The 21,856-nt window shown below is 50.1% G+C and overlaps 1 protein-coding gene across 4 annotated transcripts in view; it reads right to left on the bottom strand.

The window, feature by feature from the left end:
* Window positions 1–21,856, bottom strand: part of RBM19 (RNA binding motif protein 19) — a 125,056-nt gene that overhangs the window by 46,622 nt on the left and 56,578 nt on the right. Inside the window, exon 22 of one of the 4 annotated variants that reach the window (XM_068563196.1) lies at window positions 1,856–2,321. The exons of 2 other annotated variants lie outside the window; for them this stretch is intronic. In XM_068563196.1, coding sequence (XP_068419297.1) covers window positions 2,048–2,321 — 274 coding nt within the window. In that variant the 3' untranslated portion in view covers window positions 1,856–2,047. Of the gene's footprint in view, window positions 1–1,855; window positions 2,322–18,636; window positions 20,633–21,856 lie in introns of those variants that run through there. One more of the 4 variants, XM_068563197.1, reaches the window with a different exon arrangement.

Below are 21,856 nucleotides of genomic sequence, written 5' to 3'. Positions count from 1 at the left end.
TAAGGTTCTCAAGGGATCTTAAGGGGCACATGTGGATAGGCAGAAAGTTCTAGTCGCCGGGGGTTTAGAAACTCTCCACTGATGGTCCCCCTATTCTAAGTGCCAAGCAGCAGCCCACAGCCACCAACACTGCCTTCCACTTCTGATTCACCAAGAGGAAGCCATCCCAGGGAGATTGGAGATGGACCACAGAGCAGCTCGGGGCTGTCAGGGTGCACCAACGCGCATGCCTGCATCACGGCTGCAGGGCCCCGTCTCTTCCCATCTCTCTGGAGCAGCACAAGGTGGCAACTGAACATCCAGACAAGTCTCTGGTGTCCCGACAGCATCTCTAGGAAAAGGGGCGGGATGGTGGCAGCAGGCCCCTGCATGGGTTCAGGAACCAGAGCACGAGTGGGATGCGAGCCAATGCCACCACTTAGGGGCCGAGGACAGAGACTCGGGGAGCAGGGGGCTCAGAGCACAGCAAGTCACATGTCAGCAACGCCATGCAGCTCCTGCGGCCTGAACAAGGAGATGCTGTGCGCATTCATTCTACAGAGAATCCAGAAGGAAGGAAAGAACCCCCCGGGCAAAACAGAATGACGCCAGGAAGCCCACGCACTAAGCTTCTGCCTGTCACCCATGGGAAAGCCCTTGACCCTGCCCCCTCCCACTGAAAGCCTATTTAACTTTTACTTTACAAACTTGTTTAATTTCTTGTCCCAGAGCAGCTGAGAAGGGCAAAGGGGTTAATAGGGGCAGGTTCCTAAAAAGGCCTCAAGAAGGGAGGGCTGACGGTCACAGATTAGACCAGGGCCACGCGTGCTTCCTCTGTAAAGGGTCAGATAGTAAATATTTTTGGCTTTGCAACTACTCAGCTCTGCCACTGCAGCGTGCAAGCAGCCAGAGACAACACGCAAACGAGCGGGCATGGCTGCATGCCAATGAAACTTCATTTACAAAGACGGGGCTGGCGTGTGAGCCTTAGTTTGCTGACCCCTACATTAGTCCAAAAAACCAAAACGTGCTATTAAAATGACTGGACAAGCACAGCAGCCCGGGGCTACCAGGTGCAGGGCAAACAGCAGACGCACCTACGCAGCCCCGATCTGCCCCGTGCAGTGCGGCCTGGGCTCAGCATCACCGAGGCAAACATACAGACCCATAAGCCCGGTTGCTGCCCCGCAAAGGGGCAGAGGGACAGACTGCCGGGGTGGAGGACGCCGAAGGCTTCCCACCTGGTCTGCCGACCTGTACCGGCCTTGCATTTGCCATCACCTGACTCACTCCTCTTCCTGGATGTCATCGACGTGACATCCTACTGTGCATTTTGTTCTCTGTTTGCGTACGGTCCTCCTTCCTTGCTGGACTGCTGAGTGGCCAGCGCCCAGGATGGGGCTAACGGTGCCTGGCGTGCAGTAGGTGCTCAGCACAAACCGCATGTGGTCCCTCTTATGACCCAGGTCCTCAATATCAGAAACAGGAAACAGAGCGGGGAGGGGACCAGGTACCTGATGCTTTGCTGGATGCTCTAACTCACTGTTCAGAGCAAGGCCCAGGGCGGCCGCGCTCCCAGGGTGCATGTGACACCGAGGGGGCGTCTGTCTGAGCTCAAAGGGCTGCATCCAGGGCTGTCTGACCACGGACGTGGAGTTCCCCAACTTCCTCCTTTGCTGTGCTATGTCCCCACGCTACGCGGAGTAACCCACTTCTGCCCCCCAGCCCACTCCTCAGGTTCTCGCTGGAGCCCGCCAGCCACTGGGAACCTGTCAGGCAAATGATGGAGGAAACAGAAAAAGAGGCCAAGGAGATGTTGACAGATACGGAAGGCAGCGTCTGAAGAGCTCAGCATTCTAGAAGCTTCTGACACCTGCCGTTAGGAAGAACACTCCAGACCCCCACAGCATGAGAAAGCTCTCCACCCCCTTGGCAAGAGTCCCGAGCATCCATCTAGCCCTACTCATGGCTGGAAAGAGGCAGAGAGTGCAGTCACCGTGTCTCCCCCCGAGGCCCCAGACCGACAAGTCACCGTTGGGAGGGGACCACTTTTCTGGTCCAGCGGGGCTCAGACTGGAGTGTGCCTCAGATAACCAGCCTCGGCATCGGAGCTTGCGAAGAAAGCCAGCCGGTCGTCACCAGGGGATGACAGCTGACACACCCTTGCAGGAGATGCGAGAGGTAAATCCACAGCGTGGGCCTTCGATGGAAGGCCTTGGAGGCCCTTCCAGGGGCCTGTGGGAGACGGAGTGGAGGACGGTGATTCACGCTGGCGAGCCTGCCGGCGCCGAGGGGGAGGGGAGGCGCTCACTCCGGCTGGGACAGATATGATTTTTAAAAGCCTGGGAAAGAAAACAACAATAAAACAACCGGAGCTCAGGCTGGCTGGCAAGTTTTCAGAGACAGGGAGAGGTGGAAATGGATTTGTGAGGGAGAACCATTTGTTTGGGGCCAAATAAACCAATGTGGAGCTTGATTCAATTACAGGAGGGAAGAGGAAGTTTAGAATCTGATGGGCCAGATCAGCTCGGTGCTTTGTGACCACCTAGAGGGGTGGGACAGGGAGGGTGGGAGGGAGACGCAAGAGGGAGGGGATATGGGGATATGTGTATATGTATAGCCGATTCACTTTGTTGTACAGCAGAAACTAACACACCATTGTAAAGCAATTATACTCCAATAAAGATGTTTAAAGAAAAAAAAGAATCTGATGGGACATCAGGAGCCGAGAGCCAAAGGGGCCTGACTTGGGCTCTGCATGGTCTGGAGTCTGGGACAGAGAGAAATGGGCTCCGGAGGGCTGGTTCCAGCGGCCCCGGGAGGAGAGGGAATGAGTCTGAGGTGTGTGGACGTGAGAGCCACGGTGGGTCCCTCCGTGGGGCATATCTTGGTGTGTGCAGGTGTGTATGTGGGGTTCTTTCTGTGATAAGAAACCGAATCAGGGCCAGACAGGATTTGGGGTGTAAGAAAACCAGGGAGCCCCAGGCAGAGGTGAGGAGAAAGAGGAGAAAAATCAGCAGTCAGTAGGGAAAGGTCCCCTCTGCAACAAGCACTGTTTATCTCACCAGCGAGTTAAAGGGCATCATTTGCAAAGTTCAAGAGGAGGGAAGAGTCGGTTATCCTGTCTCTGGCTTTGTGCGTTGCCGCAGGCCTGCTGCCTCAGAAGAAGCTGCAGCCACATTTCCGCGTCTTCCGGGGCAGCGGGGGAGGTGAGGGAGGCACAGCCGAGATTCACACCCCCAGCCCCTCTCCTGCGCACAGAGAGGCAGCCAGGAGGTAAAGCACCCCATATTCGGGACGGCCCCCACTCAAACAGGGAGAGGTCAGAGGTCAGAAGGCATAGATGGTGCTATAAGGGATACACAGGGGTTACGAGCACAAGCCTGGGGGTCAAGCTGCCTCCCCCACTCTCTGCCTTGGCTTGTTCATCTGTAAAATGGGAATAACCTCCCCCCCCACCCAATAGAGCTGTGGTAGTCCTTAGAGGAGACATTATACCTGAAGCATTTCACACAGAGCTGGGCTCCTAGTGCGCGCTCACTAAGAAGCAGAAGGAACAAATGCAGGGGTGAACGACAGAGTCCATAAAGGGGATCAAGTGAGGCCGGTAAGGATAATCCTCCCGGGGAAGTGTTCTGGCATTTGTGTTCTCTCCTGTCCTGAGCCAGCGGTGAGGGGTCCTGGGCCAGAACTGGACTCCCACGTCACAGATGAGGAAAGGCAAAGGCCCCTGGCCCTGCCTCCCTTTAAAAGGCCAAGTGGCAGAGAAGGCACTGGCAGCCGCAGACTGATGCCCTATTCACCCAATGGGCTGCCCTGGGGCCATGGAGCTGCTCCGTCTCATCCTCTCCAACTCGAAACTGGGAAGCTCCGTGAAGGTATGGTTTGCACTTCAGGATTCTGGGGGAGCGATTTTCCTTTGTGGGGAGAACCCCCTCCTCTCCACCAGCACCACTGCTGTGTTCCAGGGTCACTGAAGGTGGATGGGCGGGGAGGAGGTCAGTTACTGTGGCAGAGACGTCACTTTCTCTCCGATATCCATGGCTATTCCGGTTTTCAATGACAATGAGGAAAAAGTGACTGGTTCTTTTAAACCAGGAGTTGGCAATCTACGGCTCACGAGCCAAATCTGCCCTATTACCTGTTTGGGTCAATAGGTTGTGCTGGAGCACAGCTATGCCCATTTGCTTACGCCTTATCTAGGGGTGCTTCCGAGCTGCACAGAGCTGAGTACCTGTGATGGAGACCACGCAGCCCACAAAGCTGAAAAGATTTACTCTCTGGCTCTGTATCAGGGTTCTCCAGAGAAACAGAACCAATAGGTTATATATAGTTATACAGAAAGAGATTTCCTAAGAGGGACTGGCTCACACGATTACGGAGGCTGAGAAGCCCCACAATCTGCTACCTGCAAGCTGGGGGCCCAGGAAAGCTAGTTCTGGTCCAAGTCCAAGGGTCCGAGAACTAGGGGAGCCGATGGTGTAAGTCCCAGGCCAAAGGGTCAAGAACCGGGGGCCTCTGGTGTAAGTCTGGTCTGAGTTCCAAGGCCCAAAAACAAGTAGTAGCGATGTTCGAGGGTGGAAGATGGGTGTCCCAGCTTCGGCAGAGAGCAAATTCACCCTTCCTGCACTTTTTTGTCCTAATAGGGTCTCGGATGGAAGGTCTTGGATGGTGCCCGCCCCCACTGGTGAGGGTCGTCTGCTTTACTCAGTTCACCGATTCAAAGGCTAATCTCTTCCAGAAAGGCGCTCAGAGACCTCATAGACAGAAATGATGTTTTACCAGCTCTCTGGGCACCGGGTGGCCCTGTCAAGTTGACCCTTAAAATTAACCATCACAGGCTCTTCACAGAAGTTTGACAACCGCAGTTCCAGACCAATCTCACCCCCCGGCCCAACGCCACTCCACTCCGTCATCGCGCCATCACTGTCCCCCAGCTCAGGGCCTCCCTCCCGCTTGGCCACATCCTCCTCACGTCACCCTGAAAACCAGGTGTCCTTACCTCCTGGCTCCTGGGTTACTTGTTTTCCCTGATCAGGTATTTACAGGCAGACCTCGTTTTCCTACGCTTTGCAGATACTGCATTATTCTTTTTTTTTTTTTTTTTTAGCAAATTGATGGTTTGTGGCAACCCTGCATTGAGCAAGTCTATTGGTGCCATTTTTCCAACAGTATTTGCTCACTTTGTGTCTCTGTGTCACATTTTGGTAATTCTCGTCATATTTCAAACTTCTGCATCATTGTTATATTTGTCATGGTGATCTGTGATCAGTGTGATCTTTGATGTGATGATTGTAACCATTCTGGCATTTTTAAGCAATACGGCACTTTTTTATTTATTGCTTTATTTATTGAGGTCGCACCGCGGGGCTTGTGGGATCTTAGTTCCCCGACCAGGGGTTGAACCCGGGCCCTCGGCAGTGAACGTGCCGAGTCCTACCCACTGGACCACCAGGGAAGTCCCAATAAGGTACTTTTTAATTAAGGTAGGTACACTGTTGTTTTAGACCCAGTGCCGTTGCACACCTAATAGACTACAACAGAGTCAAAGCATAACTTTTACATGCGCTGGGAAACCAAAAAATGTGTGTGACTCACTTTACTGTGATACTGTTTACTGAGGTGGTCTGGAACCCAACCCGCAATATCTCCGAGGTCTGCCTGTATGCTCATGGGGCGCTATTAGAGGCACTGAGAAAATCCAAGCCGGCTGGTAATTAGCGAGGTTGGCAGAAAGCATCCCTAGGCCTCTCCGCCTGGCCCTCCCAAGGCATCGTTTGCCCAAGGGGGCCTAATGAGGGATGGTTTCCCAGGAGCCTGCCATCGCAGACGGCTGGGCCTGGCGTCACCCCAGCAGCCCCGCACCCAGCTTTTCTCCACAGGACCAGCAGAAGGGAAGACCCGGCCGGTCACTCTGCCCCGGGAGCGACGAGATGCGGTGCTCGGAAGATCCCGGTGCTCCCCCCGCCTCCCCGCCACGCGAACACCCTCAGCCTGACCTTCACCCAGCCAGCGCGCCACGGACAGTGGCCTCCCAGGCGGTAGGAAGGCAGTCCGGGGTCATCTATTTCTAACGTTGGAAAACTGCTCCCCAAACTAGATCCTCGCCAAGATAGGTGATCAAGTGGAAAACAAAACAAAACAAGACAAGACAAAAAAACAACAGGTGCCAGAGAGTTAAAACAAAAAGTGGCGGGAAGAAGGCAGTACACAGGTGCGTATATGTGCACACAGTATTATTTCTGGAGAGAAACATAAGACATCAGCTGCAGCGGCTGCCTGTGGGGAGCAGCACGAGGGACCAGACCCTGCGTCACCTGCCCCGCGCCACGCTGGCGTTTGGCTGCAGCTATGGTGGCCGGTCCTCGTGAGCGCTCAGGTTCCCCCTCCCTGCCAGTGCCCCACCTCCAGCGGCCCCCAATCTGCCCCAGGCGCTTGCTCAATCCCAAGTGCAGGGCAGCCCCAGCCCCGCGGGGCAGTGCTCAGCTGGCAGGACACAGGCTCTCAGGCGGACTGCTCTGGAAAGGCCTCCTGTACTGTTCTCAGGAGTCTCCGTGGGATCAGGCCCTGGTACTCAGAGCAGTGGCCTCGGTCACACCCCTGTGTATGGCTGCTTCTTCCCCGACCTCCCCTCACTGCTCCCCGGGTCACCTGCCAATACACTCTCTGTCCCTAAATCCTTCTCCAAGCTTCTGGCCTGGGGAGAACCAAATGAAGATACATACTTGCCATTTATTCTATCCCTTTTTATAGCTGTTATACTATGTGCATGTTCTATAAAAATAATTACACATATGTATAAATATAATATTTATATATACTATATGTATATGTAATACACCCAATATGTACAATTATATATACATGTATACAATTTGTGTGTATATATACACATATATATACATACGCTCATACATACGCATATATATACACACACACACACACATATATATATATATATATATATATATATATATGTTTTGGGCCACGTCATGTGGCTTGTGAATCTTAGTTCCCTGACCAGGGATTGAACCTGCGCCCCTTGCAGTGGAAGCGTGGAGTCCTAACCACTGGACTGCCAGGGAATTCCTTGTATATATTTTTCTAAAGGGGAGAAAGGAGACCCACTGACACCTCAAATACTGATCCCTTCAACCATACTTGGATTGCTACTTCATTTCTTCCTCTTGAGAGTTTAGTGCTAAGAAAATAATGTTCTCCCTTTGATCCAGGTATTCAAGAAGCCTAGTGGGACCACTTGTTTCCCTTATTCCCTAGGCTGCCAGGGAGCTCAGGCGACATCCAATATTCCACTGCAGGAACCCTCCAGAGGCCAAGGTTTTCTGGCCCCAATACTGCCCTCACTTGCACAGACTCCTCCCTTTGCCCCTCTCAGATGCGCTATGGAGGGCATCACCTAACTCCCCTGTGGGCAGGTTGGAGGGAGGGGTTAGAGCATTTCTTCCCAGCGTGCTTGTGCTTTGCAGGCCCTTCTCTGGCAGCAGTTCTGATACAACGACAGCCCCCCCAGGCAGCCCCTCCTCCACGCTGGACCACAGACTGGCTCCCCATCCCAGGGGTAGTGATGAGGGCTGCCAGATAAAACACTGGACACTCGGTTAAACAAGAATTTCAGATAAAGAACAAATAACTGTTCGGGATAAGAATGTCCCCAATACTGCATGCAACATACTTACACTTTAAAAGACCCACCTTATTAAAAAATTTTTTTAAATCTGAAACTCAAATGACACTGGGCATCCGGTACTTTCACTTGCTACCTCTGACACCTCTGTGCGACAGATTTCTGCTGTTGATCTTTGGGTGCCTCCTCCCTCACCCCCCACCGGTTCCTTGTGGGTTCCAGAATCCTGCCCACACCTGTACGGAATGTGTTCACTGGAGTACTTAAAGCAGAGGCATGAGTTCCGTTCCCAGTTGGCACACTGGCAGATAAGAAGGCTCTTGTTCTGTTAGCCCTGTCCGAACGAGGGTCCTCTTTCAAGTGGCTTCAAATTCTTTGGGCGCAGGATGACGTAGCGGCCACGCCTGGTTAGACTCTGAGTTAGAGCTGCGCTGACTCAGGCCTGGAGCTCGCCTGCCTCCGTCTCCATGAGGTTAGGTTTTTCTCATCCTTCGAGTCTCAGGTCACAGTCACCTCTTCAAGGACGCTTTCCTCAACCACATGAGCTATGCTCCAAGGCACGACCAACCCCATCACCCCAAAACGAGTCAGCCTTGCGTGTATCACTGTCTGATGTCCCCTTCCCCACGCGTACATCAGCTCTGCCAGGGCGGGGATCTCACTGGTCTTGGCCACCTATGTACCCCCCATGGCCCTACCATGCACTCCATATTTCGAGAAACCAATGAATGAGGGTAAAAATCAGAACTGCAAAAAGAAAGGGACCCTCTCTGCCTCCCCCTCTTCCTGAAAACACTGCTGTCATCAAATTTCACTTAGCCTGCAAACGCCCTTTAGTTTTTGGCCTGTCAACTTAGACACCTACGAGTCACCCCCCAAATGCCCCATCCCCCCAATTTGCTTTGTTACACAGGCAACCCAATGGGTGTGTGGACATGGGAGGGAGCTTTCAAACACTTATTGTCTTGGATTCTCTGCCTGGCCCTGATAATGACTTTTCTCGACCAAGTTTCTCGGTGAAAGAAAGTGACAGAACCAGAGGCAGGTACAGTTGCCATAATACGGTCGTCGCGGTCATTTAGCCTGAGCGCTGGCTCCCTTGGAATCATTTAACGATCTGTCGTGGGAAGGGAGGACGGAGGATGAGTGTCGTGTGGCCTGACGTGCCCGCCTCCAAAAAATAATCGAAGTTCCCGCAGCCAGAGAAGGTCCCCGGTTGGAAAGATGGGAGGGTGAGAACATTCCTTACAAGGACCCAGGTGGGCATGCCTCACCTATCTATCTTTGCAGGAGAGAAACTAGTGAATTTGAAAAATCGTAGGGACATCTACTCCTAACTGTGCCTTCCTCTGGCCTCCAGTTACATTCCTTTTATATCCAGAGCCTGGAGGGTCTTTCTTTAAAGCCACTGCTTGTCAAAGCCTCTGAGTGGCTTCCTCCCTCCTTCAGGGGCCCGTGGCATGGAGGAAGAGGAAGCTGGGAACGGGAGAGGACAGGAGGGCAAGATGCTGTGCTAAGCAGCAGTTTGGATGGTGGGTGTGGACAAGAAATGGAGCCACATTTGTGGCCCCGTGACCTCCTGTCTCCCTGACTTGAGAGGAGGTGGCTTCTAGGAGCTGGAGAAAACCCTTCATTCTACAGACCACTGTCGCTTCCTTACACCACTGACTCCTGAGATAACAGGGGACGGGGAATGGCTCTGCAGGTGGCCAATTACCCCTCTGGATGGAAGCCAACCCCACCCCATCACACAGGTGATGCACGCACCCTGCGCCCCCCGGGGGTGTGTCCAGGACTGCACCTTACTGACTGTGCACCCGGCCAGCACCCGGGGTCGCTGACCCTCTCATACTCAAAAATCCGCCATGAAACCTCCAGGCCCCATTAGCAGGCAGGGTCCTGGTGGCCTCTGTGGGCCTCTCTGGGAGGTCCAGTTTGGACCTGTCTGCGGATGTGTCCTCCCCTCTCAGGTGAGAAAATGCTGGAAGTCAGGGTGCCAGACACTGAACGGCAGTAATACAGGAGGAGAGGCACTGCTGGGTCCCCTGGCTCCAGGTGAAAAGAAAACCTCACTCATCTTGGAATGGACAGATTAACAGGCTGCCTGGCTCTCTGCGTTTTAACCAGTCATTTAGAGACATAGGCAACCTGGCCCGTGGGGCTCTGGGACCTGGAACAAGTCACTGACCCCATGTGTGAACTGGCCTCAAAGGCTGGGTCACCTCCACAGGGGTTCACGGAAGGGCTCTGCAAACTGTAAAGCCTTATCCCAATCCGCCATAATTCTGTGTTCTAGCAATACTCTTCCCCCTCCGGGGTAAAGGACCAGCATATTTTACTTTAAAAGCGCTCCAAGGTCGTACTAAAAAGAGTTGCAAGACAAAGCCTGCTTAGTACCAGGAGGAATGAGAGAAGGCTCTGGAGCTGGCGTAAATTTTAAATGAGAGCTCTAGGCAGAGGGAGAGGGAGGGCTCAGAGAGTTATGGGGAGGGGAGCGGGACCAAGACCAGGGACGGCTCCAAGGAGTGGCCTGGGGGTACCTTAGCCTTCAGGACTTCCACTGGTCAACCACCTATTCTCTAAGTAAGACATGTGCTTCATTACCATGTGAATGCAGCTCCCAGACGAGTGCCTGCAAACACCCTACCTCTCCCACTGAAGAAATTCTGGAGCCCCCACTGCTTCCAGACACTAAGATTCCGACATCTAGCAGGTAAAGGGCAGGGATGTTGCTAAACTTCCCACAATGTGCAGGACAGCCTCTATCACAGAAAATTATCCAGCCCCAAACGTGCTAAAACCCTGGCCCAGCGGCCATGAGACCCCTGAGCACACCTGGCACCCAGATCTTGGTATCTAAATACCACCACCCACTGAGAAGAAATAGGGCTCCTTGGAGAAATGGCTGATTCCAGGCCTGGAGCTGAGAGAGTACAAGATGAGTCGGCAATATCTTGCTAGGCCAGAAAATAAGGAAGTACTCAAAAAACAAAAAAAGAAAAAAAAGATAGGGACATGTCAAAAGGATACAACCATGCTTGAAGGGGTTCCCACTGGTCTAACTGGGGACAATTTCAATAACACAATAAATAATGATAATCATGGGTTATGACTCATTGAATAACCCGAGTCCATACTGATAGAAATCAAATAAATAAATAAATAAATACAGGGCCCGGGGGAACGGGTAGAAAAGCCCTTCCCAGGAGGAGAATATCAACTAATAAACACGAGGAATGAATGAATTACAAAATCACCATTTGGTAGCCAGCTTGGTAATGAATAATTCAGGCACGCACCGTCAGTGGATGCTAAAAGCAGTACAGTGAGCCCAGACACAGGATATTTGTAGAGCCCCAAAGCATCCCCCAAGATATTTATTAATTGCAAAGGGAACAGAAACAGGTTAACAGTGGCGAAAGCTGGCAGAAACTACTTTACCCAAGTGATCAAAGATAACATCGCCAGCAGTGGGACGAATTGGATGTGCCTCCTGACACTAGGCACTGTGGAGGACGCCACTTCCGCGGTGTCGCCACCAAAGAGCCGCAATCCAATCTAATCTAATCCAATCTAATCCCACAAACCCAACTGGGGGACCCAACCCAAAACAACTGGCCAGTAGACTTCAATATTGTCAGGGGCATGAAGGACAAAAGAAATGCCAGGTAATGCTTCCAAAATTAGAGGAAACTAAAGACAGGCGAAAACGAAATGCAATATGTGATCCCAGGATGGATCTTGAATCAGACTTTTTTTTCCTACAAAGGACATTATTAGGACAATGGACAAAATCTGAATAAGGTCTGCAGATTAGATAAGACGGCTGTATCTAAGTTAATTTCCTGATTTTGAGAACTGCACCACAATGATAAAAAGAACCTTGTTTTTGAAGAAATACACTATTAAATATTTAGGTGTTTAAAAAAAAAAAAAAAGCCAGTACCCAGAGGTTCCGCTTTAATTGGTCTGGGGTGGGGCTCAGGCTTCCCTACAGCTCCCAAGGTGATCTGGGTGTGCAGCCAGATCTGCGGTTGGTCCCCCCGACTTGCAGCCCACCGCCCCGTCACCCATCCAAGCTGGGGAGAGAGAGACGGCACAGAATGTTGCTCTACTGAGATTCTGAGCTGGGGGACTTTACTACTAGGCCTGTGATGCTTTTTGTAAAAACTCAATGCTTTAAAAACATTCCCTTTGAAATGCCATTATATAACCAGTCTGTTTAATGACATAGCATGTAAACAATCCTCAAGAAACCAACAGCACATCACCCAAAGGGTATTTGCTTTGCAGCCACTTTGCACATTTTGGCCCCAACCTAGTCTGGCTTTAAACCTGACCTTCTTCTAAGTCCACATTCCAATGGTCACTGACTCAGCTGACGACACGGGTTCATGAAGAACGCTTTTCACTATTCATGTGGTTTTAGATTCTTGGCAGGTACAACAATCACTGAAATTTCCTTACATTTGTATTCTGTACTTTTTCAAAGGCCCTTTACGTGCATTCTCTCTTAAGAGTCTCAAGAAAAACATCTGAGGTGGGAGGACAGTTATCATTTCCCCCCATTTAACAGATTAGGAAACTGAGGCTCCAAGAGGATCAGTGAGCAGAGTGGTTGAGTGGTTTGGCCTCTGACAGGTTTGGGTTTTAACTCTTGTCTTCCCTGGTTCTTAGCTGCAAGTAAGGGATGTCACCTCTCTAAGCTTCAGTTCTCTTCCTTATCTTTAAAATGGAGGTAAAAACACTGACCTCCTGGGACTGCTGTGAAGATTAAATATGAAGAGGGATGTGCGAGAACTTACATTGGCACTGGGCACGTGGTCATCACTGAACACAAAATTAAAGGCAGGGATTTTTAAGGGAAGGGGCGCCCTCCCCCCCCCCCCCAAGGGATCTGTGGGGGCTGCTTTTGGTTGTCACAATGAAGGGAGACATCACTGGCATTGACCAAGTGGCAGCTATAGAGGTGAAACACTCTTTAGGCATGAGATAGCCACCCCACTTCGCATGCCAACAGCACCCCTATTTAGAAACTCTGGGACACTCAAAGCTCCTCTGCTGTTTCCTCTGCAAAAGGTCCCTTTCCCTACAGTCCAGGGTTTCTCCACCTCTGCACCACTGACAGGATGGTGCAGGGCGGGATAATTTGTTGCTGTGCCCTGTAGGATGTGTGGCGGCATCCCTGGCGCCTACCCACTAGAGGCCACTAGCACCCTCCACGTTGTGACAACCAAAAGTAACTCCAGACACATTGCCGAGTGTCCCCTGATGGGCACAAATGCCCCGGGTTGAACACTCCTGCTATAGATAAATAGATGCATCATGAGGATGTAGCTCTTTTCAGCTCTCTGGTACCAACGGGCAAGGGAAATCAGTAGGGATGAGGTGGGTGCACATCTATAACACGCAAACCACCTTAGTCCCAAGTCTGACTGCAGCGGCCGAAACCCAAAGTGAGAGACCCCCATTGTGGAAGTCTGAGTTGATCTGGGAATTTTATGGGTAGGAAACAAGAATGACACATGGTCTCCCTTGTCGGGTACACAAAGATTACATTCTCCTGCAGTCACTGTGCCTTTGAGATTAGCCCCGCAGGCCTTCAATTTAAGGCAGACGTGTGCTCGCTTCCTGATCACAAAACATCTGCTTTCTGGTGTCACTGACATTTTTTCCCCCATACTTAAAAAAAAAAAAGAAAAAGAGGAGAAAAGAATGAATTTTAAATGGCTTAGGTAAAAGGCAGTGAATACAAAGTATTATTTATTCCCCTGCCTGGATGCACAGCGCTTAGAAAGAAACACGTGGAATGACTGATATTATGAAGAGAGGAGACTCTTCAAGGGAGAAGGGAAAACACACGCATTCCTCTGCACTTCAGTCGAGCAGAGGGAGAAAAAAAGTAACCATAATTGATCAGAGCTTAGAGCGCTTGGTTCTCTGCTCGGCGCCCCCCTCCCCGGCTCCCGGCTCAGGGGCTGCATCCACCCCGGCTTTGCTGGCTGGCAGCTGGGACCCCGGGAGTGGTAACCTCGCTAATTCAATAAATGAACTCTGACAAGCCTAAATGGTTGTTTAGGGGGATGGATCCTCTCTCATCCCCCCTCCCTCGCTGCCCAAAACCTCAAATAAAATAAATTAAACAAAACACGAGACACAATCTGAGTCTTTTACAGCTGCCTTCTCTAGCGGGAGTCAGAAAAATGCTAAGGATTCCGGAGGCTGCCGGGCTGAGCTGGGGCTGCCTTGGGGCCTGGAGTGGCTGGGGTGGTCTGCCTTCTGCGCTCTTCTGTTTGCTTTTTCTCCCTTGGTGCCCTGGTCCCCCCTGCTCCTGGCTGGGGAGGGGGCGGGGCAGGCTGGGATGTTACTCGACACACTGCCATAGGAGTCTTCAGCCAATCGGAGGCGATGGCAGCTGCCTGCACCTTGCTGACAGCTGCTGTCAAAACACCCTCACGACCGGCGGCTCGATAATAACTCGTAAATGAGAGACAAATGAGTGACTTCGTGAGTGGGGACGAGCCGCCGTCCTCCCCCACCCCACCGGCTTCCGAGCACGGCGGGGAACGCTCGGAGACGCTAGGGGTGAGTACTGGCCACGGTGGGGGAGACATGGGTCAGGAAAAAGCCCCCAAGCCAGCTAGACATGGAAGACTGTCCCCATTCCAATTCCCCTTAAAGGGGATCCCACAGGCCTTTAAAATGGGTCCGACATCCTTCCCTGAAGGGGTGCTACACACTCCGAGATGCAGCTGGATGTGCTGATGGAATCTTTTGAGTGGAAACAACCCCCGGGGGTCTTTTCCGTCCACCCACCCACCCAGGGAGGCTGTATCAGGAGCCCCAGGGAGAGAACCGCGGGCTCCTTCCCAGGATACCTCACTCCCCGCCCTGCCGCCTCTCCCCACAGTCCACAGCCGGGCCTCTGGGCTGTGTTTTTATTATCAGGCCAACTTTTTCCTTCAAACTTGGGCTGTTACTCCCCTGGGGAAGCCAACATTAGCACAACTTGTTTAGAAAAGCACAAATAAGCCCCAGGGAATACAAAGCATGTGGTCAGCACTTCTCCGTGTTTCCTAGGATGGAGGCGGCTTAGGGCAGCAGAGGGGCAGGCGGATCTGAAACTTCCTTCTCGTTTTGCCAGGGCCAGCCCTTGCCTGGGATCTAAGGCAGGGCTAGGATCATCCAGGTGGGAGAGGAGGCAGGGGCTGTAACATTCATTTGCTTGAGGATACAGAATGCCTCTGAAAATTCCAGAGTACATGCCATACTCAGGAGGCCCGTAGAAATACACTGTTTTTTTTTGTTTTTTGTTTTTTTAAACCCTTCTGGGTTGAGCTCGGCTGTATTCAGAGAAGCCGAGGTAATGGCTCAGGCTCGGGTGAAAAAGAGCGCTTTTGCGAACAAGCCATTAAAGGGACTTTATTTAAATTCAAGGTAGGCAGAGGATAATTGTCCCAGGGAAGTGCAATCATGCCGCCTGGATTAAAACCTCTTCCACATGACTCTTTCCTCCCACTCATTTCCCTGCAGAAAGCCTTTATTCCTCCGCCCATGTGTCGGGTAAACATTTAGCTTACTCCGTTTTGTGTGCGACAATGCACATCTTGAATAACCCCGCCTGTGTCACCCGTGCCTACTTTAAAGAGTAAACTCCCATAAAGAAAGGATCAGCCCAGTGTAACTTACTCTGTGAGCTGAGCCATTATAGAAGGCTTTTAAGTGCTACACTCGGAAGGACAAGAGGCTCTCAGCATCCCATGAATAGGTGAGGAGCCTATTTGGGGGTTACGTCAAACCTCACCTATAGAGCCGGGGAAAGAACGCAGACTAGAACTCAGGCTCGGGCCTCGGTTCTGCCACTTAACCAGCCACGAGACCTCAGGCGAGGCACTTAACCTCTCTGACCTGCTGTCTCCTCATCTGTGAAATGGTGATATTAATACCTGCCCTGCCTGCAGAGGCATATGAAAGAGGATGAGGGAAGGCACCCACAAAGGGGATTGCTGTGTCTCGTGGTGGGGAGATGGGCGGTTTTCTCTGGCTTGTGCTCAATTTCCCGAAGACTCTGGAATGAGGTTACTTTTCTAATCGGAAGAGAGGATTTTAAAAAGAGTAAAACTCTGCCTTGCTAATAACAAAGAAAGATTCAAGAGAGTTCTGTATATGACAGAGTTTTGAAATTCTATAAAGTGCTGAGCAAAAGAACCCCACTAAAGTGGTATATTGTCCTGTCTCCGTTCAGTGCAATTAGATTTTTTAAAGGGTTGGCTTTGGAGTTCAAGGGCAATACGGAACAGAGATGGGGCAGAGAGAAAGCTAAGAACCACTCAGAGGGTTTATTACAAGTGAACTGGGTCTGGAGTTTGACCAGAATATTTCAGGAAATACCCTCCACGCACCACTACCCCCTGGTCCCTGAAACTGTGATAGAGCAACAGACAGCTGTCTTATTTTGAAGAAGTACTTTTCCTTCTGAATCTAAAGCAATCTTCATGCTCACGTAGGCGATCTGCCAAATGCACAGTAATGCAGAGAAGGAAGTAAGAAGTGCCATTCAATTTACCAACAGCGATTGTTATCTTGGGGCATTTCCTTCCAGTCTTTTTTCTACGCGTGTTTACTCGGAGATCACATGGTACCCTATTTGGATTTCCTGCTTCCTTCACCTAATTGCCGGACAAAAGCATTTCCCCTCTCAGCGACGCTCTTTATGAACGCTGTTGATGACTTTCTGGCATTCCGTTCGTGATTTACTTAACCCATCCTCCCTCACTGCTGAATAGTAACATTTCCAATTTTTCCCTGCCATAAACAACCCTTCATGGAAGATCCCCGCACAGCAAGCCTGTTGATATGTCCAATCATTTCTTTAGGGTAAAACTCTAGAGACAGAATCACTAGATCAAAAGGTATGAACACTGTCATACAGTGCTGTCCAATATGGCAGCCACCACTGTGCGTGACTGTTGCAAATTAAAAGGGAAAACACTGAATTTGCTATTTAAGGTTCAATGAAACAACACTGAAATTCAGTTCCTCAGCTGCACAAGCCGTGCTGCAAGTGCTCAACGGCCACACGGGTTAATGGCTGCCATATTGGACACGTTTCCATTGTTGCAGAGAGTTCTACGGGACTGTGCTGCCCTTGGCATGCACTACACACTCACAGAGGGGGCCAGCGCCGTAACACAAGCTTGGCACTCGTGACCGGCACCGGGTCTTCCACCTTTTCCTGACCTGGCACCATCTTCTTTCTTTCACCCCCCACCCCCCTCCTTTCTATTCCCTTCTTTCCACGTATGACTTAAGACTTCTCAAAACTTCTCAGAGATGCACCTTAACCCAAAGGGCAGATGAGAATAAATGCCCACTTCTAAAGACTCAGTGAGTATAAGGCAAACTTATCTTGTACTCATTTTAACGTTTCGTGTAAACTTTGCATTCTGTTCCACAACAGGGCTGTAAATTTGTGCAAAAACATTAAAAAAAAAAAAAAATCATCCTGTTAGTCCCTTGGGAGCCCTGCACGGGAGCAGAATCTCTTTAGAGGGCTGGGTGGTAGCTCAAGAATTAGCAGGCGCTGGTGCTTTTTTTTCCCCTTCTTGCTTTGGTTGCTAGGGAGCTCAGACTTAAGTACCGCTTTACTGAAGGACTCCTCAGCCTGGGAGTTGTAATATAATTTTCTTCCAACTGACATTTTTCTTAAACTTCTACACTGACCGAATTGAGGTCTTGTTCCTTCCGAAAGTAGGTGAAGAATCTACTTGCAAGTAGAGGTAAAAAGACAAGGTTCCTATACAGATTCCTAGGCAAGCTGCTGGCACCTTGAAGCTCCTTCAGCTCTCAGAGGTTCCTTTTCCTGAAAAGGGAAGAAACTGTACACCTATTCCTTCAAACAAGGAAAGGTCTGGGCTATGACTCAGGCCAGTGCTGCCTGACTGCAGAGTCCAAACTCTGGCCAAAAGTGTTTTGCAGAAGCTCAAGTGGGATGCACCTAGTGGGACGATGTTAAAGTCACGTGATGCACCCCCAGATGTCCATGAGCTTTCCGATACTGGATAAGGGCTGCCCCTTTCTCTAAGCCTGCTTTTCTGGCCAGAGGACAAAGCCTGTCGTAGGGGACGCCATACGCAGTGAGAGTCGCTCAGGCCAGCAGCCAGGATGCCCCATTAACCAAGGCTTCTGCCCGGCTTGCGCAGTGGTAACTGATATTCTTAATGATGACCTGGGGCCCTGCAGGCCCTGATCGTCAAACATTCAATTACACTCCACCGAGTTCCAAAGTTAAGTAGATTCTACTCTATTCTAATTCCTTGGAAATTGGATTGGCCATCCATGGTATCGATGGTAACTCTCCATTAACCTGAATGGTGGGTCTGCCAGGAAGCCCCATCCCTCAACTTGGTTTGGGTTGGCGGGAGTTATAATACGTCAGTCTGTAAAGGATGACGGAGCAGGCTGCTGGAGACTCGGGAACAGGGGAAGGCTGCTGGGGGGAGAAAATTCAGCCTGGGCTGGGACTCAGAAGTGGCTTTGCCACCTCCCAGCCCTGTGACTTTCCCCACTCTGAACTCCACTTCCCTCATCTGTAAAATGGGCTGCATGATTCCCTCGGAGCAAAGAGATAACGTAGGACATTAAGAACCAGGCAGAGCTACGGGGACTAAATCGGAAAGATCGCCAAGATACGTTTCAGAGGAGGGAAAAACGCTTAACGATGCATGAAACAGGGCACCATTTCGGTCTAAATGGACCCAACGCAACTGCGTATGTTGTCTTCAGGTTCACATATATATGGAATGCACAAGGAAGGATCTAGAAGGAGGGTTGCCAAACTGATAATGTAAGTTTCTCTGGGGAGGAGGGTGGCACCAACCAGGCGTGGCAGTTGATGAACGAGGGTTTTGGCCTTCATTCTTTCTTTCAACAAGAAAAACATATTCCTGTTTTAGTTATGCAACTAAGTTTTATTTTTTTAAAAGAAAAAGATTAATAAAAAGAGAGCGCACACACGAGGAACTGACGGTTGCATGGAAGGGATTCAATTAAGGGCGAACAATTACCATTAGGTTGAACTAAGTAGAAGTGTTGTTTTGCAGGTCAAAGTTGACCACATACTGGCATGCTCATACAGTTTAACCTAATATCTGCAGGCTAAGGCGTACCCCCCAATCCCGCCAGACGGCCAGAGGCCACTAGAAGGAGGAAGGGAATTAAAACAAACCACACCAAACCACACACATAAAACCCTGGGCCCTGGGCTCACATATCTTCCCTGCAATGTGCTTTGTTCGCCAGTGCAGGGAAAGCCGGGCAAATCCTCCCGGGCCGCAGCCCATCACATATGATGTTGTGAGAGCTCAGAGGGATTTCTCAGCTGGGGGCCGTGTACACTTCAAAGGCTTAGGGCGGTCAAGGCTGTCCTCTGCAGAAATCAGGCGGTCAAGGCCGCCCCCCTTCCCCATGCCGGGGTCCAGACTGCGGGTGCTGGCCCTTGCCAGGAACTCTGTGAGGCATGGATACTCAAGTGAATTAATTTCCTTCTAAGACTTTTATGTTTTGGATGCTTCACGACACCCCTTTGAGATGACTGCGGGCAGCCTGGGGTTGTTCCAAAATCTGAGCTGGGAAATCAATGTTGTGAAATGCGTTTTACCAGCAAACAGAAGTGAAACGAGGGGAGGCAGGAGGCGCAGGCTAGTCATCTTGGGTACCAATCCCACAAGTGCAACGTCTGCAGAGCTGAAACGGAATCCTGCGGCCAGCACAGCCTTTCTGGTTATATTGTTATAAAACAATCTCTACTCTTTATCGAGCTGTGATTGGTACCAAACACTAGGCCACAGGTTCCCAAACTTTCTTGGTTCATGCACGGTGCCCTGATGCCTCAGTAATTTTCTCACGGCATTCCTAGGCCAAAAGAAACACCTAACAGTTTGGTTATAACAGCTTGATGGTCTAAACCATTAATAGGTCTAAACAACTAATTAGTAGTGGTTGGCACCATGGCTGCTGCTGCTGCTGCTGTTTTTCTTGAAAACCTAAAATAGCCCTCAGTGCACCTGTGTGTTCACTGAGGCACCCCGAGGTGCCTCGGTGCACAGTTTGGGAACCACCTCACTGGGCTAACGGCTTTACTTTCATCCCCTCATTGAATTCTGCCAATAACCCTGACAGGTATGTACTATGGTCCCCATTTTACAGATGCAGATACTGAGATGCGGGGTATTTAAATGACTTGTCCAACTCTGATAGCGGGTGATGGAGGAGCCAACATTGAAGCACCGATCTGATGGACTCCCAGGGGCACCACATTCAGCTGTACAGGTTGAATACTGAACAATTCTGGAGGGGGTCACAGACTACAGTGCTGGTGCTCTGAATCATGAAGCTAACGGGTGGTGCTGGATTTAGCACAAAGCCCCCGCACTGAGCAGCCTTTTGTTTTGCCTTCTATGATCACCTCGGCCCCCATCCTTTCCCCAGCAAATTCAGATGGGGAGGGCAAGCTAAAGAGCTCCAAAAGCTTCATTTAACTTTGGGTGACCAAAGCCAGATGAGTGACTCCTACAAGCATGAACTGCATAAAAACCAGTGGCATTTCAACCATAAGCAGGCTTGGCAGGGAAAAAGATCTACAGGTCTAAGTGGACCCCACAAGTACCTCGGACTCAGAGCTTGTACTATGGTAAGAGCCTCCTTAGTAGAACAGAGTTTCTCATCGTGAGGTCTACTGCCTCTCAGATCGATTTGGGTATGTGTATGAGGGTAGGGGCAGGGATGTGGAGAGGATTAGCTACTTTTGTAGGATAATCTTAACATTTTCTGTTTGCATTTAGATAATGTAATTTTTAATATATGTGCATATATGTGTGTATTGTAACAGGGCTGTTAAGAGTCTTGGTATAAGTACGCTGACCTCAGAAGACCTGTAACTGGAGTAGATAGCACTCAGGGTAAGAGCAGACGCTGTATCGTGCAGAACTGATGTTTACACGTACCGACCTGCAACAAGAGATCGATTAGCCAGCATGAACAATGAAACACTTTTCTGTCCTCAAGTCTACAAGAAATTGGTTATCCATTCATTGATATTTTCAATGACACTATAATGCTAACTTTTATTTTTAAGTGATCAAGATGACTTTACAGAACCACTCAGCGACACTGCCCGAAAAGGGGTGTCTGATGACTGGCTGAGATTTAGACAAGTGAGAGGTCTGATTATGCTGAACCGGCAAATAAAGCCTTCAAACCGGTGTTCCCGTCCTGCACGTACTGACTTATGCAAATAAGCATCCTCTGCATTAGTATGACTGACGTAAAAGTAGCGAAACCGATTATAGATCTGGACCTGAGGCTACAACTTTCTAATATTAAAACCCACATTCTGAATTTGGTTTCCGCAAAACAACATCAGCCATCACACTAAAATAATGTTGTTAATTTGAATTTTATTGATTTTGAATTTTGTTTGTATTTAATTTGAAAATGTGTTTTGGTTTTATGGTCCTAAGAGAACCATGAGCGTAAGTTGTCTGTTTATTCTGGGTTTTACATTTGTACATAGTTAAGTAGCATAGTAATAAAAATATTTACATCATCGCTGTGTGGGGAAGGACCATGAGATTTTTCTTTTTCTTTAAATGGAGGGCTCTTTATACATTTCTCAAGTTTGAGAAATACGGTCGTGGCCCATGATTTTATGAAATGCTCCTTGAAAATAAAACCCTTCCAGAGACCTTCCTGTCGTTAAGCTCCATCACTTCAGAGTGTCCTTGGGGAGGACCAGAAAGATAAGGTAAGCTTCCTAAGAGCATTCGGCTAGTTAGTAGCAGGGCTGGGAGTAAGCGGTGCCCTCCTAGTGTATTCTGGGAGTTCTGGGTACCAGACACAACATCCTCTGGACTGCAGAAGGGCCAAGCACTTTACCAATATCGTTGACCTTGTCCTTACGGCAAACTGGATACAGTTGTTAATCTTGCCATTCTACAAAGACGAACGCTGAGTCCTGGCGAAGTTGTCACCAGACCAACGACGTGTATGACCTGGCCTCTGCTGTGAGGGTTTTAATGGAGTGAACCTTGTATCCACTTCTCCTTAAACCAAGACAGTCCCTTCCCTTCTGGGAGTTCACGTTTGTTTCTGTAACCCAGCACCTGGCAAAGCCCCTGTCTCATTAGAGATGCTTCGTAAATATTTGCTAAACCCACGGGTTATTTCTTAACT

This window comes from Eschrichtius robustus, chromosome 14 (assembly GCF_028021215.1).
Source record: "Eschrichtius robustus isolate mEscRob2 chromosome 14, mEscRob2.pri, whole genome shotgun sequence".
Taxonomy (NCBI): Eukaryota; Metazoa; Chordata; class Mammalia; order Artiodactyla; family Eschrichtiidae; genus Eschrichtius; species Eschrichtius robustus.
The sequence above is the reverse complement of the archived record's forward strand: the minus strand, read 5'-3'. Positions and strand labels throughout refer to the sequence as shown.